The 22,115-nt window shown below is 44.1% G+C and overlaps 2 protein-coding genes and 2 long non-coding RNA genes across 4 annotated transcripts in view; 1 reads left to right on the top strand and 3 right to left on the bottom strand.

Annotated features, from left to right (window-relative positions):
* ap4b1 (adaptor related protein complex 4 subunit beta 1) overlaps positions 1–8,969 on the bottom strand; it is a 20,085-nt gene extending 11,116 nt beyond the window's left edge. The window contains exons 1-9 of the mRNA XM_015968883.3: positions 8,716–8,969; positions 8,053–8,277; positions 7,836–7,966; positions 6,007–6,154; positions 3,715–4,000; positions 656–754; positions 455–566; positions 268–351; positions 84–187 (exon numbers count right to left, since the gene is read on the bottom strand). Of these exons, the coding sequence (XP_015824369.3) occupies positions 84–187; positions 268–351; positions 455–566; positions 656–754; positions 3,715–4,000; positions 6,007–6,154; positions 7,836–7,966; positions 8,053–8,277; positions 8,716–8,828 (1,302 nt within the window). The 5' untranslated portion in view covers positions 8,829–8,969. The remainder of the gene's footprint in view (positions 1–83; positions 188–267; positions 352–454; positions 567–655; positions 755–3,714; positions 4,001–6,006; positions 6,155–7,835; positions 7,967–8,052; positions 8,278–8,715) is intronic.
* Positions 8,970–10,894: 1,925 nt separating this feature from the next.
* Positions 10,895–12,614, top strand: LOC139063320 (uncharacterized). Its single transcript, XR_011516682.1, has 5 exons — positions 10,895–11,110; positions 11,639–11,733; positions 11,867–12,030; positions 12,235–12,305; positions 12,389–12,614. It is a non-coding gene; the product is annotated as an uncharacterized lncRNA (long non-coding RNA).
* A 201-nt stretch (positions 12,615–12,815) lies between these two features.
* LOC139063321 (uncharacterized) lies at positions 12,816–13,432 on the bottom strand. Its single transcript, XR_011516683.1, has 2 exons — positions 13,294–13,432; positions 12,816–12,946 (listed from the first exon to the last, which is right to left on the bottom strand). It is a non-coding gene; the product is annotated as an uncharacterized lncRNA (long non-coding RNA).
* A 492-nt stretch (positions 13,433–13,924) lies between these two features.
* Positions 13,925–21,715, bottom strand: sephs3 (selenophosphate synthetase 3). Its single transcript, XM_015968892.3, has 8 exons — positions 21,280–21,715; positions 20,850–20,953; positions 20,246–20,353; positions 20,016–20,170; positions 19,666–19,756; positions 16,552–16,651; positions 16,266–16,478; positions 13,925–14,629 (listed from the first exon to the last, which is right to left on the bottom strand). The coding sequence occupies exons 1-8, from the start codon at positions 21,620–21,622 to the stop codon at positions 14,385–14,387; spliced, it is 1,359 nt and encodes a 452-aa protein (XP_015824378.2). The 5' UTR covers positions 21,623–21,715; the 3' UTR covers positions 13,925–14,384.
* Between the last annotated feature and the right edge of the window lie 400 nt (positions 21,716–22,115).

Below are 22,115 nucleotides of genomic sequence, written 5' to 3'. Positions count from 1 at the left end.
GCTGCTGTTTATTAAACCCAACCTGGTTCTGCGGTTCTCTTTAACAGAACCCGACCCGTGTCCATGTCAGGACCGGTCCTCACCTGGTCGTCCTGCAGCGTCTCCTCGCAGCCCTCCAGAGCCGAACACACGGTGTCGCTGCACTGAGGACACACCCAGACCAGGTCTCGCATCGTCTGGACCACCGCTGAGGACGGATGGGGCGCTGGTCAGACATGTTGCTTCAGGGGGACAGGTGTGTGTCCCCGTGCTCTGATGGAGCGTTACCTGAGGTTATGTGCTCCTGTTTGAGTGTGAGAAGGCCCGTCAGGATCTCCAGACTCCGGTCGCTGTAGCTGCGCCCGATGTGCCCTTAACAGGAAGCAGAGAGACGTTTAAACTTCTACGATCAGGCGTTACTCTGGGTGAGTCTCCAGAAGCAGGTCTGGTTCTGTCAGCAGAAGCTAACCCTAACCGATGGCTGCGATGGCGGTCTGAGCGGTGTCCATGCTGACATCAGTGCAGTATCCCTTCAGCTCGTCCAGTAACATCCCAACATTGTCATCGTTCACCAGCTCCACCAGCACCTGCAGAGCACCGTCCAGACTTCAGCCGTGTCAGCTCATTTGGAAGTGAATCCATTCATTAGAGCAACATGATCCTTCAGAGCACACACCTGCATCTTCCTCTGCTTGATGAAGGCCGGCTCGGCGTAGCCACAGAAGAAGCGCTTGTAGTGCTCCCCCAGCAGGCCGGGGACAGAGCGCAGCAGCAGCTGCAGCAAACAGGTTTATTATTAATGGAAACCTTTAAGCCCTTATGGATTCACCCAACCAATCATCACAGATCAAGCCAATCACACACCGTGCCATGGCACTGTTCCACCAACCAGCACGGGGCCAGATCTTGGTGAGGAGTGCCTTCCTGCAGCTTGGCGTCCTCTCCTGTTTACGGTTGGATCTGTAGAACTAACAGCGCCCGGTCCACAAGGTGGTCCGGTTGTAGGGATGCACCGATACGATACTGGTATCGGTAAAAGTTAACCGATACCAATGCAGTTGCTTGTCACTGTCATTTCTGTTCACCTAATATTTTAGTTTTGTGATGTTTTACGTTTTATCGACCTCACGGTCTTTTCCTGTTAGAAGAAAATAAAACCTGTGTTCCAAATCATAGCATTTCTTTGTGTGGTAGAAGTATCGGTAATCGGTATCGGCGAGTACTCAGATCCAAGTATCGGTATCGTGTTGGTTTGGGAAAAGGTGCGTCGTTGCATCCCTGTCTGGCTGTGCTGAATGAGGATAAGAGTGTTGGAGATGTTCACCTCGGTGCAGCTGGTGAACATCAAAGCTGCCGGATTTGAACCGACGCCCTGGACGCGTTAAAGGATGTTATGAATATTTTTAGGTCAAATCTAGATCTTGTTTTCTCCTCGGGATGAGAAGAGGCTCGTGGGAGTGACCACGGATCTGTCCCTCACGACCTGAAACCAATCACACGTCAGCAGCAGCTCAGGTCGGCGTGACGCCGCAGCATCTTACAGCACCTACACGCCAGCGTCGGCGCGGCCGGGTTTGGGCGGGCTGGGTGGTGTGAGTTCGGTCTCAAACGGGCGGAGTTCTCAGGAAGGCGGGAATCCCCGAGCCGGTGGGCGGAGTTTAAAATGCGTGGGAAAGTCTGAGGTGTCCTCCATTAACAGGTAAACCATGAGCTGCGTTGCTTTTGGAGACGTGGTGTGATCTGAGCGTCTGGTTCTGGTCGGCTTCACTTGTGCCAGCCTCATTTTTGTAGTTCACTGCTCCAGTTGTAGTCTCCTTCCTGCTTTAGCTTAGCCACGTTTTCACCTGGCTGGCCACGTTTAGTCCTCCTCAACGTTTAACTGATGTTACCTTTCCAGCTTCAGTCGTGCTTCAGGAACTGGGCTGTTGAGGTCTGGGCTGCTTCAGCTGTCTTCACTGCTGTGCAGCACGGTGAGTCGCAGGAAGTGGGCTGTTTAAATAAAGCTGTCTATGAAAAATGGAGGGCAGTTAATGTGCCAGCCAACCTCGCCATCAGTGATGATGATGAAGAGGAAGATGACACTGAGGCACATCTATCTATTGTTCAATAACTCACTAAAATACTCGACAGGCTCCATCTTCACCTACATGACCTCTCATCTACAGCATACATCCACTTCCTGTGTGAGCGAGCTCCAGAAGGTTCTGCTCAGCGCGTGTTCACACTAGTGGTGTGCATCTCTACCTGCCTCACGATTCGATCCGATTCCGATTATCTGCCTAACGATTGGATTTGAGTCTGAAATGCATCACGATTCTTCACACAAAAATGTTCATTACTTAATAAAAGCAGTAGAATAGTTTTTAATTTCTTTTTGATTTTGAAATCCCTGAAAAACAGAACATTCATCTATTCACTATAGTGAGCAATAATGTTTAAAGTGTGCTGCCTATAATTACTTAAATAATATAAGAAATAATGTTTTCAGTAAAGCAGCTTTAAGATAGAATATTACTGAACTTAAAAATAGTAAACTAATACTGTGTTAAGTGATTCTTTCACATCCAGGATCCCAAAACCGAAATTAGCCCAGACATCCGATTTAAATGTAACGGGTACGTCTTTGATTACTGGTAATGTTGGCCGTGTGTCCCTGTCCGCCTTTTCTGGTTTAAACCGGCGCTAGGGCAACGCAGCATGTCATTGCAACTCTGCCCCCAGAAGTAGTTATAAAACCTCAAAACTTTATTGTCCTGCATAGACATAGTCTATGTCATAGACATAGACTCTATGTCTATACATAGAGTCTATGTCTATGACATAGACATAGACTCTATGTCATAGACATAGACTATGTCTATGACATAGACATAGACTCTATGTCTATGTCATAGACTATGTCTATGACATAGACATAGACATAGAGTCTATACATAGACTCTATGTCTATGTCTATGTCATAGACTCTATGACATAGACAGAGACATAGAGTCTATGTCTATACATAGAGTCTATGTCTATGTCATAGACATAGACTCTATGTATAGACATAGAGTCTATGTCTATACATAGACTCTATGTCTATGACATAGACATAGGGAGAGAATCTCATTCTGTCACGTTGCTGCATCGAAGCGGAATCATGCACGGCTGAATCACGATGCATCTTAGAATCGATCATTTTTCCCACCTCTAGTACAGTACAGGACATATCCAGACACACCCTCTCAAGGTCCTGCAGTCTGTGAACTAAAAGTTATTTTATTAACTAAATACTGTCTGGATTAATACGAAGTGTGTTTATGATCCCGGAATAAACAAAGAACCCGAGAATCTTCTGATAAACATTCAAAGATCAATCAGGTTGATATTCCGTATTTATATGGAATCATCACTTCTTATTGGTCATAATTAATATGTTTTAATTGCTAATCTGTTTTTATAATATATACTATGCTGTTTAATAATCGTGATTTATTCTGTATTATTCTACAGTCATATGTTCTAAAGTTAGCGAGATTATTCTAAAGTATCTCATAATAATCTAGAGCAGGGCTGGGGAACCCCGGTGCTGCAGAGCTGCTATCCAGCACCGGGGTCCCCCACCTATTAGCTGGTTTCCTGACAGGGTTTCGCTTAAACTCATTTATGAAGCTTAAAACATTCACAGCCAGGAGCAGCAAGATGGAAACCAGTCTGGTATAAAGCATGAACTGGTGCAGAACCAGGGCCCACCTGAACGTGGCAGAGGGCTGCGAACCTCATCTCCCTGGAGCTGCTCCCACAGGCGGACAGCAGCGGGCCTCGGACTCGCTCCAGAGCAGCCAGACTGACGGCAGGAAGGTCGGAGCAGAGGCTCAGGAAGAGGCTGAGGGTGGCAGCCATGACGGGGGGGTGAGGGCTGACCAGGGAGGGGTCCAGCAGAGACAGGATGTCGAAGAGCTCGTCGTCTGACTGGGGCCGGTAGCGCTGGAGGACCCTCAGCACCTCACACTGACCCCAGACATCACAGTCCTTCAGCCTGAACCCAAACAACACGACACAGAGATGGCCCAGGTCAGACTCCAGTACAGCAGGTGGCGCCGGTGAGCCGACACCATGGCTCGTCAACAGTTTAGTTAAGTAAAGAAACCTGAAAACACGCCCATTTTTGTGTTGTTGTTCTAAATAAATCAAGTTATTCAGCTGCAGTCAGCTTTAACTCATCACAGTCTGGTGGGCGGAGCCCGGTGGATCAAGCTCCACCCACCAGCTTCTGAATAAAACTCAAACTTTAGAGCTAGCCGCCACTTAGCTAACACAAACGAGCATTTATAAAAACTTTTCATTGTTGAAACACTATTTGTATTGTTCTTTATTTCCAGACACCATTTATACTTTTCATACATTTTCTAGTTGGAGTTAGCTTGGGTTTTCCTGGCTCATCCCTTTGGTTATGCTAGGATAGGGTTAGAATTCCATCATTTCCCAGCACAAAATGATTTCAGTGTAAATGGTTTAGGGTCGTTTCATTTAAGGACGTTACTGGTTTGGTCCTTTTCACAACCTGTTTGTTTATCTGCAGCAGGAAACAGAACCAAGCCAGAACCTTCGGAGTCAGACAGGATCCATCCGGTGGTGGCGGGATGTCAGCGGTAAGAAGCTGAGCCCATCAGGCTCCAGCTCTCCCCAACAGGAAACAGCCGGCGGTTCTAATTCAATGAGCCCGGTAACGACGACGGATCACACAGAAACATCAGAACATTACGACTGCTGCTGTTCAACACCAGAGACAGAAACCCTGAAATGAGCTGAAGCGATGCGTGACGTAACGCAGAGCCTGGGTTTATGGGGTGTTTATAAAATAATGAATAATAAACTGAAACGCTGCCACATTTATTCTGTTTTATCCCAAAAGCATCGAGTTAAAGAAAACCAGCAGCATCTTCTGTGGTCAGGGTGCAGCGCCACGCCTGCAGCTCGCCGCTGCTGCCGGCTACGGACCAGCGCCAGAGGGTTCTAGATAACGAGCAAAGATGAGTCACACACAATAGGTTGATAAGTAGATCAAGACGTGAACATGTTGTAGGGATCAAAGGAACAGCGCTAGGCTGGTTTAAATCCTACCTGTCTGACAGATTTCATTTTGTAAACGTACATGACAAATCTTCTTCATACTCCAGGGTTACTTGTGGAGTACCACAGGGTTCAGTGCTTGGACCAATTCTTTTTACTATATATATATGCTCCCAATTGGTAAAATCATTAGACAGCGTCCAAAAGGGCTCAAAATGATGGCAGCGAGACTTCTTTGGCTTCTTGAAGATGTTCCGCTTCTCATCCAAGGAGCTTTGTAAGTTCTGACTGGAATATGGGAGAGTCGCGCTGTAGCTGCCTCTTGTTGTTTAACTCTACCCCCTGATGAAGTTGTTAGCCTCTAAGGCTAACAACTTCATCAGGGGTAGAGCGGAGGAGTACTCAGAGTAGTTTCTGCTCCTTAAATAACAACAGTTGGTTATTTTAGTTAGTTGGTTCATTATGATGTCACAATGTTGTTGTGAGCCTGAGTGTGTGTATTTGTTAGCGTCTCCGCCCTCTTGGTCTGCCAGGTAACAGCCTTTGTTGCATTTTTCAAACAGGAAGTGGGAGTGGAGTAATACTCTGGTAGGGGGTGACTTGCTCTTTAAACAACTCTGGATCTTTTTACCTTCTAGTCGACTACAAACTACAAATGCCGGCGCTGCAGCGTTAGCTCAACGCAGACTTGGCAACCTGACAAACTCCGGGTGTAAACAGTAACTACGTCCCTCTTCAGTTTGTTTTTTTAAAGGAGAAAATCTGACAACCTCTCAGCCAGCTCAGGATGAAATGTTTCACTGTAACCTTCGAACATGAGACATTGGAGGGTTTTGGGATTAGTTCTCTGTACATATTGCTCCTTTAATGTCAGTCATTTCTAGTCACTGTCAGCCTTTGTAACACACCCTGGATGTCGTCTATAATTCTACTTGGATTTGCTTTCTAAGCATCAGAACGTTAAACACCAACCTTTTGAGGAGGTGATGAGTGATGGGTTTGTTGATTACGACTCCTCCCTCCTCCTTTAGGATCTCCTCCAAAGCTCGGAGGCAGTTCACCACCACGACAGGGTCCGGGTCCCTCAGCAGGCTGTACAGCTCGTTCACCACGGCGGCATCTGGAGAAACCAGACGCCTCGTTAGCGTCTCTCCGGATCAGCTGATGAAGCCACTTCTAGTCTCAGAACCTAAAGTCAGATATGTGTTGACTGTGTTTGACACATCGATTACTTAGAGAGAATATTGACAGGAATCTTGATGCCAGACCAATGAGTCTTCCCAGGATCTCTTCCTTCTGGGACAGGACTGGAAATCAGGAGGGATCGTTATCAGATACCTGATCTCAGGAGGCGTTATAAAGAAGACAAGGGTTTCTCCTGCTGAAGAAGATCCTTCTGCCACTTCTAACCCAGATTTTGTTCTTTTTGTCCTCTTTTAAATCCCATGACCATAGATGAGGCTAGAAACGTAGATTATCCAGTAATCTGTGAGCTTTTCCTGTTGGTTCAGCTCCTTCATCTAAACAGACCCGGGCATCAACTCCTTCTCCGCTTAAGGCAGGGGCTCACTAACCACCTGGAGAGAGCACTCACAGGGCAACAGCAGCTCAGGAGGTAGAGCGGGCTGTCCAGTAGTCGGAGGGTTTTAGGTTCCATCCCAGCTCCCGCCAGAGGATGCGGACACCCTTGCCTGCTGGTTGGAGGAACCGGTGGCGCCAGTATTCGGCAGTCTGGCTTCTAGTGTGCCCCAGAGCAGCTGTGGCTACACCGTAGCTCGAACTGAAATCATGAGCTCAGATTTGTGGAAGTCGACTGTCATCATGGAGGTAGCCCTCATGGAGGGGGCCATCGTCTAGCACACTGCTGCTAACCACTTAAACATTCTCCCTCTCCTGATAATAACTTTTTGCTCTCTTTGATGTTGAATGTGCTACTACTAGTTTACCCGTTTAATTATAGATCCACTAGGATAAATACTATAAAGTTTATCTCTCACCTAATAGAATATTTACTGAGACATCACAATGTTACCATTGTGTGTGTGTGTGTGCGTGCACGTGCGTGTGTGCGCACGTGCGTGTGTGTGTGTGTGTGCGCGCGTCCGTGCGTGTGTGTGCGTGCGTGTGCGCGCACGTGCGTGTGTGTGTGTGTGCGTGCGTGTGTGTGCGGTTGTGTGTGTGTGTGTGTGCGCGTGCGTGTGTGTCTGTGCGTGTGCGTGCGTGTGTGTGTCTGTGCGTGTGTCTGTGTGTGCGCGCGCGCGCGTGTGTGTGTGTGTGTGTGTGTGTGTGTGTGCTCTGTCTTCTCCATCCCCAGTGAGTCGTGGAGGATGGCTGCTTATACTGAGCCAGGATTCTCTGGAGGTTTCTTCCTGTTAAAAGGGAGTTTTCCTCTCCACTGTCGCTGCATGCTTGCTTAGTATGAGGATTGCTGTAAAGACTCTGACACTAGTCAGTGACTCGATACAACCTGCTGGGTTCCTTAAATAGGAAACGTGTTACTGACTGGCTTAATGACCTGAGCTGTGTTGGAATGTTTATCATGTGAAGTTCCTTCAGGCGACACTTGTAGTGATTTGGCGTTTTATAAATAAACTTGAATTGAATCCCGCCTGCTTCACATCTGGCAGCAAAACGGAGACGACGCATTTCTGTTGGTGGTTTCAAGCATCAGTGTCTGACATCAAATACAGGCTAAACTAAAGGATATGTGATTAAAATCATATTTATATGCTGGTATTTTTCTGCACCCTTCTCTCTTTCTGTCACAAAACAAACGCAGCAGCAGACAGATTCAACTCCACCTAGATCAGCAGCAGGTTGGAGGTTGGAGAGTTTGGCCCAGCCGAGCACCGCCACCCGTCGGACACACGCAGCTCGGTCTCTCAGCCCAGCTGTCAGCGGCTGTTCCACGTACTCCACCAGGCTGGGCAGTCTGACACACACACACACACACACACAACAATCACAAATGGATCACAAGCGCTGCTGTTGTCATGGTTACAGCCAGGTCCAGGTCACCTGAGGTTGGTCATGCTCCTCAGCGCGAGGCTGCGGACCATGGGGTTTGGATCCTGGCAGTCTTTCCTCAGAGTGTTGACGACCAGCAGGGACAGCTCCGGGTTTAAGGTGGCGTAGGAACACAGGAAGATGTAAACCAGCTTCTTCTGGACCACGTCCACCGTCGCGCACGCTTTCACCATCTCACTGAACAGGCTGGACACGTCAGCACCCTGCGACATCATCCTGGGGAGGAGGTTAGGGCTGAATCACACACAACTAAATACCTCAGCCAAAAATCTGCACCCAATCACTTCAGTCGTGCTAGAAACATAAAACTGTTTCCACAACTTGGACACCTGACCCTGACCCCACACAGAAAACACGTCAGGTTGTGCAGAAGAGAGGAGCCGAGGGTCCAAACGGACCAGGAAACACATGTTTGTTTCCACGTGGTGATCGATGCTGAGAAACATGGCTGAGTGGGAGGAAATAAACAATGGAGGGTTTTAGTGCTTGGGTCCTGATCCTGTTCCGTCTATGACCCCCCTGTGGGACGAGGTCTCTAGACTCCAGAATCTGTTCGTTCTGGTCCATAAAACCACCTGGGGGTCTAATCTGAGAAATGGTGGATATGTAGCTGCGGCCCTGAGGGTTCACAGGTGAGTAGTGTCTGTGAGGCACCTGATGACTCTGAGGACGGTGTTCCTGTAGCGCAGCGGGTCGGCCTGGATGTTGGGGTTCGACAGTGCCCTCCGCAGCTCCTTCACCGCCTCCTTACCGCCCAGATACGGCATGATGACGAACGCAGATCAAAACGGTTTACGTCTAAACGTCACCTCTCCACGCGAAACACGGTTACGGTTTTAGACTTTAACGAAAGAAATCTCAAACGGGTGGTTTCATTGCCGTTAGCATTAGCTAGATGACTAGTTTGTTTACATCGTTCTCACTTCCGCATTCTTTTTCTTCTTCTACTGTAAGTTTTCTGCTCACTCTGGCGCCCTCTGCCGGTGAGTCTGGTTGCAGGATATTTCCTCCAGCTCAGGACTCGCTGTACGACGTAGAGAAACCGCAGATCTTTCCTCCTGCTGCTGTTAGACTCTAGAATAGTCCCTGCTAACAGAAGCCATACATCTGTAACCTTCCACTGCAAATATCATCTTTTCAAAACATGTGCAATATAACTACTACTCACATTACCATGTGCAATAATGATCTTAACTTATTATTACTATGTACTCCTGTGTGATATCTTGGGTGCTACTGCTGCTATCCTGCTGTACCTGAGCCATTGCAATATTGCAAATTCCCCACCGAGGGACTAATAAAGGTATTCTTATTCTTATAAAATCATGTGACTGTATTTTATTTCAAAGATAACAAACATTTTAAAAGTTAGCTCTCCCTCCAAAGTGGATGAAACAAAGGGTCATGGCTGTTTCAGTTATATAAATGTTGTATTTTAGCTGATTAAAGAGCAAGTCACCCCCAAATCAACTTTTTTCTGATAAACTATATAAATGTGTGTCTAATCGTGCTGCAGACACGTGAAGTCTGTAGTTTTGCACTTTAGTGCATTTTAGTTAAAATTAATTTTCTGCCTAAAACTGTCAGTGTTGTGCTGTTGTCAGGTAAAAATTCTGCACTGCATTTGAATTTAAATCTGCCATCGGCTAAGAGGTACCCTAGAATGTTAGCTGGTACCATATGATGTCACAATGTCGTAGTGAGCCTGTGTGTGTGTGTATTTGTTAGCAGCTCCGCCCTCACGGTCTGCTAGGCAACAGCATTTGTTGCATTTTTCCAACATGAAGTGGGAGTGGAGTAAGAATCTGGTAGGGGGTGACTTGCGCTTTAAACGCCTCACCATCATCTGCTTATCCGGGGTTGTTTTAAATTCTGAATTGTTTATTAGAAAACACAAATGTTTCTCATACTTATCCATAAAACCCATATTTAGGTTCCTGGGTTTGGTTTTAGGGTCAAAACAACTTCATAAGTTCAGGGGTTATTCTAGAAAGTGAGATTTTCCCAGAACCAGGCTTTTCCTGGTAACAGCCCCAGTTCTACCAACACGGCCAGCCTGAAGCCCCTCCCCGTCACCATGGTAACACATGCTGGAGAACAAACCTGCTCCACGGCAGGCTAGCAGCTAGGGCTTAATGAAGTTTGGGGAATATGATTGGACGAGGCAAGTGACGTGACCTTTTTCTTGTGGGTGGCTGGCAGCTAGGAGGTGGTGAATCAGCGCCCCCGCTGGCCCACAGCGGTAGCAGCAGCTTTGTTCTTAAAGAGCAAGTAACGTCTAAATTAAATTTTTTTTGCTGATGAACTGTATAAATGAGTGTCTAATAGTGTTTTAAATGTGTGTATTCATTATTTTAGCATTTTGGTGCATTTTCTTTAAAAATTAAAAATTCTGCCTAAATACCACAGTATAGCTCCACCTTCAGCTTAAAACATAGAATTTGACTCATTTTGAATAAATTTTAGCCAATGGCTAAAGAGTAAGATACTACGTAAACCAGTAGAGTACTACGTAGCAGCTCTGTGTCAAAGTTATAAAAGCATCGGGAGTCTCGGCCACGCCTTGTGGCGAGTTGGGAGTTGAATTTGCATGAGAGTGTAGGAGGCTAGCCGTAGTTCAGCATTAGCATATAGCATTAGCATATCCTAGTCTTTAGCATAGTTTTTAGTGTTATACATACTTATTTAGTGTTAGCTTGGCTGTTGGATATTGTAGTTTAGTTACTGTTTGGCTGTTAGTGTAATTAGGAAAGTAGTTCGGGTTTAGTGCTCCATATCGTGTTGGTATGGTGAGATGGTGTAGTGTAGTATGGTTGCGGAGCTCTGTCGGGTTGCACTCCTTTCCGCTGGACTTAGAAATTAGGCGCCAGTGGTTGCGTGTCTGGAAAACATTCAGCTCCCGCCTGGTGCTGTAGTTTGCAACCAGCATTTTACCCGCGATTCTGCACGTTTCCGTTCCAAGAGGGAGGCTGTGCCCACCGTGGCTCTTCCGCGATTTAGATGCAGCCCACCGACTCTGCTCCCCCACCATGACGGGCTACAGTCTGAGGTGAGTAAGCTAAATAAAAGTTTTAACATCTTCTAAAGACAATTCCCTTCCTAAATGCAAAGTTTGAGAGACGTGGTTCACTCCATTTAGCTAATATCAGTCTGCACTGCCTTCGGGCTATTTTGTCAAGTTCACAAAATGTGGAACGGGATGTAAGGTTAGAATCAGTGGCGAATCGGAACATATCTCGAAGGCCTGGCCGACAAAACGGTCCACCTGACTGTCAGGCTCAGAGAAAATTCGGGTTGTTTTTGTGTCAGTCGGTAATTCAGCAACAGTGACTCTAAACTGACGCAGCACTAGTTGACAGACAGCATTACAGCGTCAAATCTAGCACAGCGTGACCCGGTTCCGTGAGGAATTCTGTTCAGGAGGTCGCATTTCAGGATCTCCACATCATATGTGACTGACTTTTACGTTATAATAACATCACACACTAGGAATGTTATAAAGCGCCTATATGGGACAGTTTCTTTTGTATTTTATCTGACTTTATAAACATCAATGTGCTTCTATTTTTTTTTTCAGGCTAAATCTACCCAAGACACTGGCTGTCAGACTGATTTAGTAATCTGCAAGAATGCACTTGTCCAGGCTGACGTGAAGCCTTGCCCGTAGCAAAGGTGAATTATTTTTAATAATCTTCTATGTAAACATTTTATTACCTTCTAGTTTTCATTTGTTTTACAGATTGTTACAAGTGATTTTATGCTCTTTTAAACATTTATAAATGTGCTGCTTCTTTGTTTTTTATAGAGCTCACAGCCTCAGTGTCTTGTGACACAAGGACCATGACAGAAATTCATCTTCCAGAAGGTCCCAGAGCATCCACACCTCCTGAAAAGACCAAGATGTGAGGTGTCTGCTGTTGATTCCAGCTTCCACCTCAGTGACAGTACAAGCTCAGTGAACTGTTCAAGGTAAAAAAATTAAAACATTTCTGAATTTTTAAGATATTAACAATTAAATAAGTATGTGATTACATCATGAAGGAGGCTACTGATTCTGGCCCTGTGACACTTGGTGGTGACGTGTGAGCTGATTCACCTGGAAAACAACTTTTAAATTAAATATTTTGTTTTTGCTATCAAAAGTAAATTAACTAATAACCTGCATTACTGCAGGAGACTCAGCAAAATATGGACTCTACACCATGAGGCATGCACACGTTAATAACTCTCTAAGAGCACATAAGGTGAGCAACACCACATATTGTACACTGTCCTGAATTTGTTTTCTTTCTGCATGATTTGTTTTCTTTCTGCATCTCATCATTAGCCTGGCTGATCACCTGATAACTCCTGTCATCTGGTTGTGACAGCATGAGGATGTCCTCACACACCTGTAACCTATCAGCTCATCTGGCAGAATAGAGAGAGAAGAGACAACACCACATCTCCTGTTCCTGGAAAGCCTTCAGCCATCCTTCGATGACTGAGAACCTCCATCAGCTCTGTCTCCTGTCTGCCTACAATTATTATAATAAATATTGTGTTTGACAAGTTTTTTGTGCTGCCAAATATCTCATTTTGATTCCAGTTTTGATATTTTAATGGATATTTATAAATTACATTAATTGAATTATCACATTGTCGCATGTTTAACTAGCTCTATTGTGATGAACTAAACTAGCATCTCACTGTTAAAAGCTCGTTTTAATTTCAAGCATGTTTAAGTATTTATGGACATGAACAAAAACAGGAAATATATAAATTGAGATTTATTTAATTAATATAACAAATAAGGTGGAAAGAGTCATTGAAAGGCACATTCTTCTGGAAGCTCCTGATCCTGAAGACATCAGCAGGAGACCAGCTGCAGACACCAGAGGATCACCTGCAACCAAGAGCAGCTAGTATCAGTAAATAAATAATGAAATCAGGGCAGTTTTAGTGGGCTGAACACATTACAGAATAATTTTCTCATGGGGTATTTTCAAAACTTTATGCAGCAGACTGTAGCTTGAGCCCAGATCTCCTGGAGACCTGCTATCCAGCACGTTTCAGTGGATTTTCCTACTTTAATAGGTTAGATAAGCTGTTAAGCAGCTCAGCTGTTTGTTGCTGATTAAAACCAGGTGTGTTGATGCAGATAAATCTCTAACACATGCTGAATACTAGCTCTCTAGGGCCGTGGAGCCAAACACTGCAGCTAATCCAATGCTATGGCTAACGGCTACTTACATTCAGAGATGGTTCTGTTGGGTCGGTTCCGGTAATTTCAGGCAACTCACAAGCTCAAAACAATAAGGCTCATGTCCGCTTGTCTCCTCCAATTAGACTTGGTCCCTTTCTTCTCGAGTGTCTGGGTAAGGAGGGGGAGAAACGTCCTCCACTTCTAATGACTGCTCAGAGTGAATGGAGCTAGCTTCGTCTAGTTAGCCGTCGTCTTCGTCACTGCCGCGGCTCCGCCCTCTCGGTCCTCCAGGCAACGCCTACCAATGGTGCAGTTTTTAAAATTGATACGTGGGTGGGGTAAGACTCTGAGGCACACTTGACATGCACTTTAACGGCTAAATAATTAATAAATGTGGAGTTTAAACTTTTAAACATGAGCTGTGACTGGATTTACATCTTTGTTGTGTTTAATCTCCATTTGCAGCCAGGAGCGTCTGACTCCACTGATGTCAGCGTTATTAATAAGTATAATTATACCAGCTTTAGTCTGGGACGGCCCGTATCATCAACACGCTGCCTCCAACGACCTCTGACCCTACAGCCTCCTGGTGTGGCTTCCTGCTGCACAAAGGGCTGGTTTAGGTGAGCAGATGCATTACCAGCCCATCTGGACATAACTGCATTAAACACCAAGAGGTTTTAGTCAGTCGTTGATTTTATTGATTGTGAAAACAAGAACATCTACAAACACACAGCTGTGACCTCCAGCACGGTCAGCCCCACCTCTAATCCAGAGGCAAACATCAGCTCCACCTAGCCCAGGTTTGGGGGTTGAAAAGCAGAGCTTCATTAAAGAGGAAAAGTGGGAGGGGCTTTGTGCTGGATGGCCAATCAGCTGTCAGAAGCAGAACTCCTGGGCGCCGCCCTGCTGGTCACACAGGAAGCTGCTCAAACCTTCCAGGTGGACGCAGGCAGAGCCAGGTGCCGGTTATTTTCCACATCACTCATGCATCAATGATCCGTTTCATCCAAAATATCCCAGAAAGTTTAAATAAAGAATTTAAAGAAAAGGTGGAAACAGGTGAGGGCATCCTCCACTGATGACATCACAAAGGGGTCTGAAACTGATCTGAACATCAGTCACAAGAGTTCTGGCTCTAGGACAAGGTGCTGCTGGGGTCTGGGCTGCTGGCACTGATTTCCTGGTTAGCCGCCTGGCTCCCTCGGGGGGGCACCTCAATGATCCGAGGCTTTTCGATGATCCGAGCGCATCGCTCGCCTTTCTCCACGATTCCAATGATCCATGCTCCGTTAGAAGTTCCTCCTGCTGCTGAACTGAGGCTCTTCATCTCTGAGCAGAACTTTGCTGCCTGTTCCCTCGGTAGACACACCAGCAGCCCACCTGCAGGGAGGTCAGAGGTCAGTGATGGGTTTACGGTTCTGCAACAACAGTCCTCATCGGTTTATCAGGTGACGTATCGGGTGCTGTAGCGTTGCATGATGGGATAGCTAGTTGTATAAACAGAAGCACTTTGTGTGTTGTGAGCTTAAAATCTGCATAAATTATCCACTCCTGTTGTGTGTGGGCTGCCATGCTACCTGCACGCGAAGGCAACGTTAACGTAGGCAGGGATCGCAGTTTTTACGTGTTTGTTTTTTCGTGTGTCATTACGCGTTTCACGTTTCAGTTTTTACGCGTTTCACGTTTCAGTTTTTACGCGTTTTACGTTTCAGTTTTTACGCGTTTCACGTTTCAGTTTTTACGCGTTTTACGTTTCAGTTTTTACGCGTTTCACTTTTCAGTTTTTACGCGTTTCACGTTTCAGTTTTTACGCATTTCACTTTTCAGTTTTTACGCGTTTCACTTTTCAGTTTTTACGCGTTTCACTTTTCAGTTTTTACGCGTTTCACTTTTCAGTTTTTACGCGTTTCACTTTTCAGTTTTTACGCGTTTCACTTTTCAGTTTTTACGCGTTTCACTTTTCAGTTTTTACGGGTTTACCTTTTAGTTTTTACGTGTTTTACGTTTCAGTTTTTACGTGTTTTACGTTTCAGTTTTTACGCGTTTCACGTTTCAGTTTTTACGCGTTTCACTTTTCAGTTTTTAAGGGTTTACCTTTTAGTTTTTACGTGTTTTATGTTTCAGTTTTTACGTGTTTTATGTTTCAGTTTTTACGTGTTTTAATTCTGTGAAGCGTTTTGGTCAGTTCTGGTACCGACACGTTGGGACCGGGTCAGGAGTTCTGGTACCGACACATGCAGCTAGTCTTTTGATGGAACAATTTTTTATTCAAACTAACAAGAACAGCAGCGGTGTCGCTCTTCTTTTCTATTTCTGAGTTGAATTAGCAGACTCCAGGCTTCCAGGGCGCACTGCTGCCCTCTGCTGGTTCTTTCAGGTTACAGTCATAGTCCAAACGCACAAACCAGAGCTCGTATGTCCCTCAACAGCTACTGTATTTCAAGATGGTGGATGACCACGGAGCGTCGACCACAGTTTATGTATTTAAAATGTAAACTTTGTTTATGTTTATGTATTTAGCAGACGCTTTTGTCCAAAGCGACTTACAAGTGATAATCGGCATGTTGCCCTTAAGGCTAACAACAACAACAACAACAACAGCTGGACATCAGTCATGGAGAGGAGGGAACAAGGAGTGGACGGTAGAGAGGGGGGACGGGTGCAGGGAGGGTGCTAGTTAAGAAGATGCTCTCTGACGAGCAGGGTCTTCAGGAGTTTCTTGAAAATGTAAACTTTATGTTTATGTATTTAAAATGTAAACTTTATGTTTATGTTTATGTATTTAAAATGTAAACTTTACAGCTGAGAGGAATATTTAGACTTGATGTTGTTGAGAAATGTTAATTAAAAAGGAGAAGTTTGTGAACTGGAAACAGGATTTATAGTAAACAGGTAAAATATTACACACTGGGGCTTTAACGACAAATGAATGGAAATTAAATTGTGAATTTCTATTATTAATATTTGAGAAATGAAAATATCAGTGGCAGGTCCTGGTCCTGGTTCTGGTTCCTACCGGAGGTCTCTGCTGATCGGCCCTGCAGCAGCTTGAACAGGTTCCCGCCCGCTTTACTGATGGCGCTCATCTTGGCGATGATTGGCAGGTTGTGGATGACGAAGGCCACCTCATGTTTCTGCTGCGCTGCCAGATTGTTGGCGTGACCCAACAAACCGAAGCCCGTCACATCCGTGGCAGCGTGGGCCTGGTACTTGTGCATCAGGTGGGCCGCTGAAACAGAACCACAAACGGGTCGGATCAGACTAACTGGACCAGAACCCGTCTTCAGAGGCAGCAGTCATACCCGTTCGGTTCAGCGTTGCCATGGAGAACATGGCTTCCTGGTACGCCTCTTTGACTTCTTCTTTGGTGACAACCAGCTTGATCCGGTTCCATTTTTCGGGCTGTTGAAGGAAACCAGAAAGGTTTAATGAACGTCTGCAGGACGGTTTTCCAGGTCGCATCAGAATTACAACCCGGACCTCCAGAACCTCCAGAACGAAGCAAAGAGCCGTTTAAGACGGGTTTGTTACGCTAAAACGTTCCATCTGAGCTTTGGGCTGGACGCTGACGGAAGGAAAACGAGGACACACTCGTGTTGGAAGCAGCGACGGGAATGACGGCGTTACTAGAAATGTCTTCAGTCCCGCTGCAACACTGATGCATCAGTCTCACACGGCATGGAGCTCAGGTGTTATCAGAACTACCTGCGTGTGTTCACCACCCAGCTTCAGCTCTTCTGTGTTTGGGTCTGACCCACGTTAGAACGTTTACGTCCTCCAGCAGATCTTCTAGTGTTACTTTAAAGGATTTTATTTAACCGTTACTAGATCAGCAGCAACAGAAATGCTGCTAAAACACATAATTATAACATGTAACTAGACTGAGAGACCATCTAAAGGCTCAGGTAACTTTTACTTCAGTACTGTAGTCATTTAAACTTCAGTGTTGTAGTAATTTATACTTCAGTATTGTAGTAACTTATACTTCAGTATTGTAGTAACTTATACTTCAGTATTGTAGTAACTTATACTTCAGTACTGTAGTAACTTATACTTCAGTACTGTAGTAACTTATACTTCAGTACTGTAGTCATTTATACTTCAGTACTGTAGTCATTTATACTTCAGTACTGTAGTAACTTATACTTCAGTACTGTAGTAACTTATACTTCAGTACTGTAGTAACTTATACTTCAGTACTGTAGTTGTTTATACTTCAGTACTGTAGTAACTTATACTTCAGTACTGTAGTTGTTTATACTTCAGTGTTGTAGTAACTTATACTTCAGTATTGTAGTTGTTTATACTTCAGTGTTGTAGTAACTTATACTTCAGTACTGTAGTAACTTATACTTCAGTACTGTAGTCGTTTATACTTCAGTACTGTAGTAACTTATACTTCAGTACTGTAGTCGTTTATACTTCAGTACTGTAGTAACTTATACTTCAGTAATGTAGTAACTTATACTTCAGTATTGTAGTAACTTATACTTCAGTACTGTAGTCATTTATACTTCAGTACTGTAGTAACTTATACTTCAGTACTGTAGTAACTTATACTTCAGTACTGTAGTAACTTAAACTTCAGTACTGTAGTAACTTATACTTCAGTACTGTAGTTGTTTATACTTCAGTGTTGTAGTAACTTATACTTCAGTATTGTAGTAACTTATACTTCAGTACTGTAGTAACTTATACTTCAGTACTGTAGTCGTTTATACTTCAGTGTTGTAGTAACTTATACTTCAGTATTGTAGTAACTTATACTTCAGTACTGTAGTCATTTATACTTCAGTACTGTAGTAACTTATACTTCAGTACTGTAGTAACTTATACTTCAGTACTGTAGTCATTTATACTTCAGTGTTGTAGTCATTTATACTTCAGTGTTGTAGTAACTTATACTTCAGTACTGTAGTAACTTATACTTCAGTACTGTAGTAGTTTATACTTCAATATTGTAGTAGTTTATACTTCAGTATTGTAGTAACTTATCCTTCAGTACTGCAGACATTTATACTTCAGTATTGTAGTAACTTATACTCCAGTATTGTAGTAACTTATACTTCAGTACTGCGGACATTTATACTTCAGTATTGTAGTAACTTATACTTCAGTACTGTAGACATTTATACTTTGGTATTGTAGTAACTTACACTTCAGTACTGTAGGCATTTATACTTCAGTATTGCAGTAACTTATACTTCAGTACTGTATGCATTTATACTTCAGTATTGTAGTAACTTACACTTCAGTACTGCAGTAGTTAATACTTCAGTATTGTAGTAACTTATACTTCAGTACTGTAGACATTTATACTTCAGTATTGTAGTAACTTATACTTCAGTGTTGTAGTCATTTATATTTCAGTATTGTAGTAACTTATAGTAAATTTATACTTCAGTATTGTAGTAACTTATACTTCAGTACTGTAGACATTTATACTTCAGTATTGTAGTAACTTATACTTCAGTATTGTAGTAACTTATACTTCAGTACTGTAGACATTTATACTTCAGTATTGTAGTAACTTATACTTCAGTACTGCAGACATTTATACTTCAGTACTGCAGACATTTATACTTCAGTATTGTAGTAACTTATACTCCAGTATTGTAGTAACTTATACTTCAGTACTGCGGACATTTATACTTCAGTATTGTAGTAACTTATACTCCAGCATTGTAGTAACTTATACTTCAGTACTGTAGACATTTATACTTCAGTATTGTAGTAACTTATACTTCAGTATTGTAGTAACTTATACTCCAGTATTGTAGTAACTTATACTCCAGTATTGTAGTAACTTATACTTCAGTACTGCGGACATTTATACTTCAGTATTGTAGTAACTTATACTTCAGTACTGTAGACATTTATACTTTGGTATTGTAGTAACTTATACTTCAGTACTGTAGACATTTATACTTCAGTATTGTAGTAACTTATACTTCAGTACTGTAGACATTTATACTTTGGTATTGTAGTAACTTATACTTCAGTATTGCAGACATTTATACTTCAGTATTGTAGTAACTTATACTCCAGTATTGTAGTAACTTATACTTCAGTACTGCGGACATTTATACTTCAGTATTGTAGTAACTTATACTTCAGTACTGTAGACATTTATACTTTGGTATTGTAGTAACTTACACTTCAGTACTGTAGACATTTATACTTCAGTATTGTAGTAACTTATAGTAAATTAAGTAAGTTTAATTAGGAGGGGAACACATTTTTCTGGCATTCTTTAATGAAAAAAGTAACAAAATATTTTTCTTGGTAATTAGTTACTTTAATAATCTAAACTAATAACACTAAGTAACTGTGTTACTTTTTTGACAAAGTAATCAGTAACTATAAGACGTTCCCAACACTGATTAGAAGTGATAAGAGAGAAATGAGTCTGGGACCTGATCGAGCCACTGGTGGGCGTTCACAGCCACTTGAGTCCCCAGAGGTTTGGTCAGAACCAGAACATCTCCCGGTACCGCTCCGTCAGGCCTACAAAAACGAACAGGAACTGAGTTGGAACCAGAACTTCTGACAGGATTCCAGCCTGAAAACTACAAACATGTCAGCAGAAAGCAGCCAGAGAGGATTTTACTGAACCGTCTGAAGTAAATCATTTATGACTCGTAAAAACAAAACCTGCTTCTCAATGATTCAAGCTTAAATCTGGAGGTGAGAAGTTAAGTTTCCTCTGAAGCCGGGACAGATCTGATGAATCCAGTCCGGATGTTCCCAGGTCACCCGGACTCACATGATGAACTCGTTGGGCTGACAGACCACAGAAGCCACGCCTCCCACGATGATCCAGGGGTTAACCACCGTCTGACCTCCGGTCACCGACGTTCCTCCTTCCTCTGCTGCGTCCCGAAACCCCCTCATCATCAGCGGCATCACTCTCTCCCGATCCTGTCCCACAGTCAGAACCACGTAAGAACGGGACATCGATGAACAGGAAGCTCTTTAAACCGGACGCAACAGTACCTTCTCATTCATCTTCTGACTGACGCTCAGCAGCATCAGCATGTTGTCACACTCTGTGATTCCCATGGCGTAGAGGTCACTGAGGACGTTGGCACAAGCGATCCTGCCCTGGGACCAGACAACAAGTTCCTACTGTGGGTCTTTGTTTCAGCTTCGGTTAAAACGTCTCGTTTTAGACGCTGAGGACAGAATTCAGTCTTCAGTAAGAACATTTATTTTACTTTATATACTTTTTTAATTTCTCTAATCTTCCATTTTAAATATTTGGGTAAACAAGAGTTTGACTCCTCTCATAAGCTGAAGACTTGTCACACACTTTCCTTGGATTTGGGTCAGGAGTGTGACTTCGGGGGGGGGGGGGGGGGGGGGGTCATGGGATGCAACCACCAGGAAGAGGCAGATTATCAGATGATGTGTTTCAAATCCACCCACGTGACTTCATGTTGTGAAACCTGCTCCTACAAACCTAGAGGTAATTAACTAGAACAAGGCAGACTGCTTGGCTAAGGTCAGCCCTCTTCGTTGACACACACCTGGATGTTCCGGAGCAGAAAACACCTTCTTAGGAACATTCTCTCTGCCAGGCTGATGGAAGGAAACTCACCATCATGTATGGATCTTCTACCAGAGGGTAGAAGAAATCTGTGGTTTGGACCAGAGACAGACCTCCATGTCTGAGAGGAATCACGCAGCTGTCCATCCCGATCCCTAAAACAAACCGGAAACATGAGCTCCTCTTCTCGGGTAAAGACCAAACTACACGGAAAGCTTCACTGAAGCAGAACCGAGCAGAACTTTGAACTCCGAGCATCAGACCCAATTCTGCTGATTCATGCTCAGAATCCGAAGCTCCCCGACATTAAACCAGCAGTTGGTTTCCGTTTGTGTGTTTTATGACGTGGATGATAATTAACAAGATAACTCAGTCAAACCAGTTGACCCAGGCTACCTGCAAGCTAACAAGATTAGCAACAGTTCGTTAGCTAACTCTGGTTCTGGCTCCACGGGGGTTCTAGTCCGTCCCTAACCCTTACCGAGCCGCGGGCCGGACAAATGTTGGCCCAACTCCCCAGCTTGATCCTCGGACTTCACCGAACCATCGGCTCGGTCCGGATCCAGTCCCGACAGGAGCTTGAGCAGAGCCTCCTGTGGGACCTTGCACCCTCATCCTTTCATTTCCGAGAAGGCTGTTAGACGAAAGCCGCGATCCAGGCCGTGTTCTTCGGGTTTAAAGGGCTTGTATCCGAGGGGGAAACACGCCGCGGGACCCGCAGCCTCCACCGGAGGTGGTGGGGGGCTTGAACTTGACATGGATGCCAGGAGACGGGCTCTAAACACAATGCGGGTCACAGGTCTGAGTCTGGAGAGTAAAGACATAACAGCGACCGTGTGTCGCGCGCTGTGTGGAGAGAGGCCCGATTTCAAAATAAAACCAGCTCGACTTCCGGGTGAAACTCTGAGACATTTTAAAGATTCTGGTCCTTATGCAAGACGCGCAAATACAGAAGATTTTCATAGCAATTAAATTCCTACTATAAAATAAAATCCCCTCAATATTAGACGATATTAATAAGAAAGCTGTATGAGCTTTAATTTGAAATCACAAGTTTTCCGGCCACACTTCATGACGCAGCGCGAGCGCGAGGCAAAGAGAAAGGTTGGACTGTACCATCTGCTCCCGTTAGAGGAGTCAGACTAGCTTACCACAAATGTAGCATTTTTTTGTTTAAATTTTGTTGTTTAAAGGGACCAAACAGAAAAAAAAATCATTTAAGGCCAACATACAAATGTCAATAAATATAAAAGTAAACAAACAAATGGGAAAGCCCTTAATGCTTTTTCTCTACACTAGCGCTACACATCGTTGGTG

This window comes from Nothobranchius furzeri, chromosome 15, assembly GCF_043380555.1.
Source record: "Nothobranchius furzeri strain GRZ-AD chromosome 15, NfurGRZ-RIMD1, whole genome shotgun sequence".
Lineage (NCBI taxonomy): Eukaryota > Metazoa > Chordata > Actinopteri > Cyprinodontiformes > Nothobranchiidae > Nothobranchius > Nothobranchius furzeri.
Note: the sequence above shows the minus strand (reverse complement) of the source record. Positions and strands in the feature narration are given on the sequence as shown.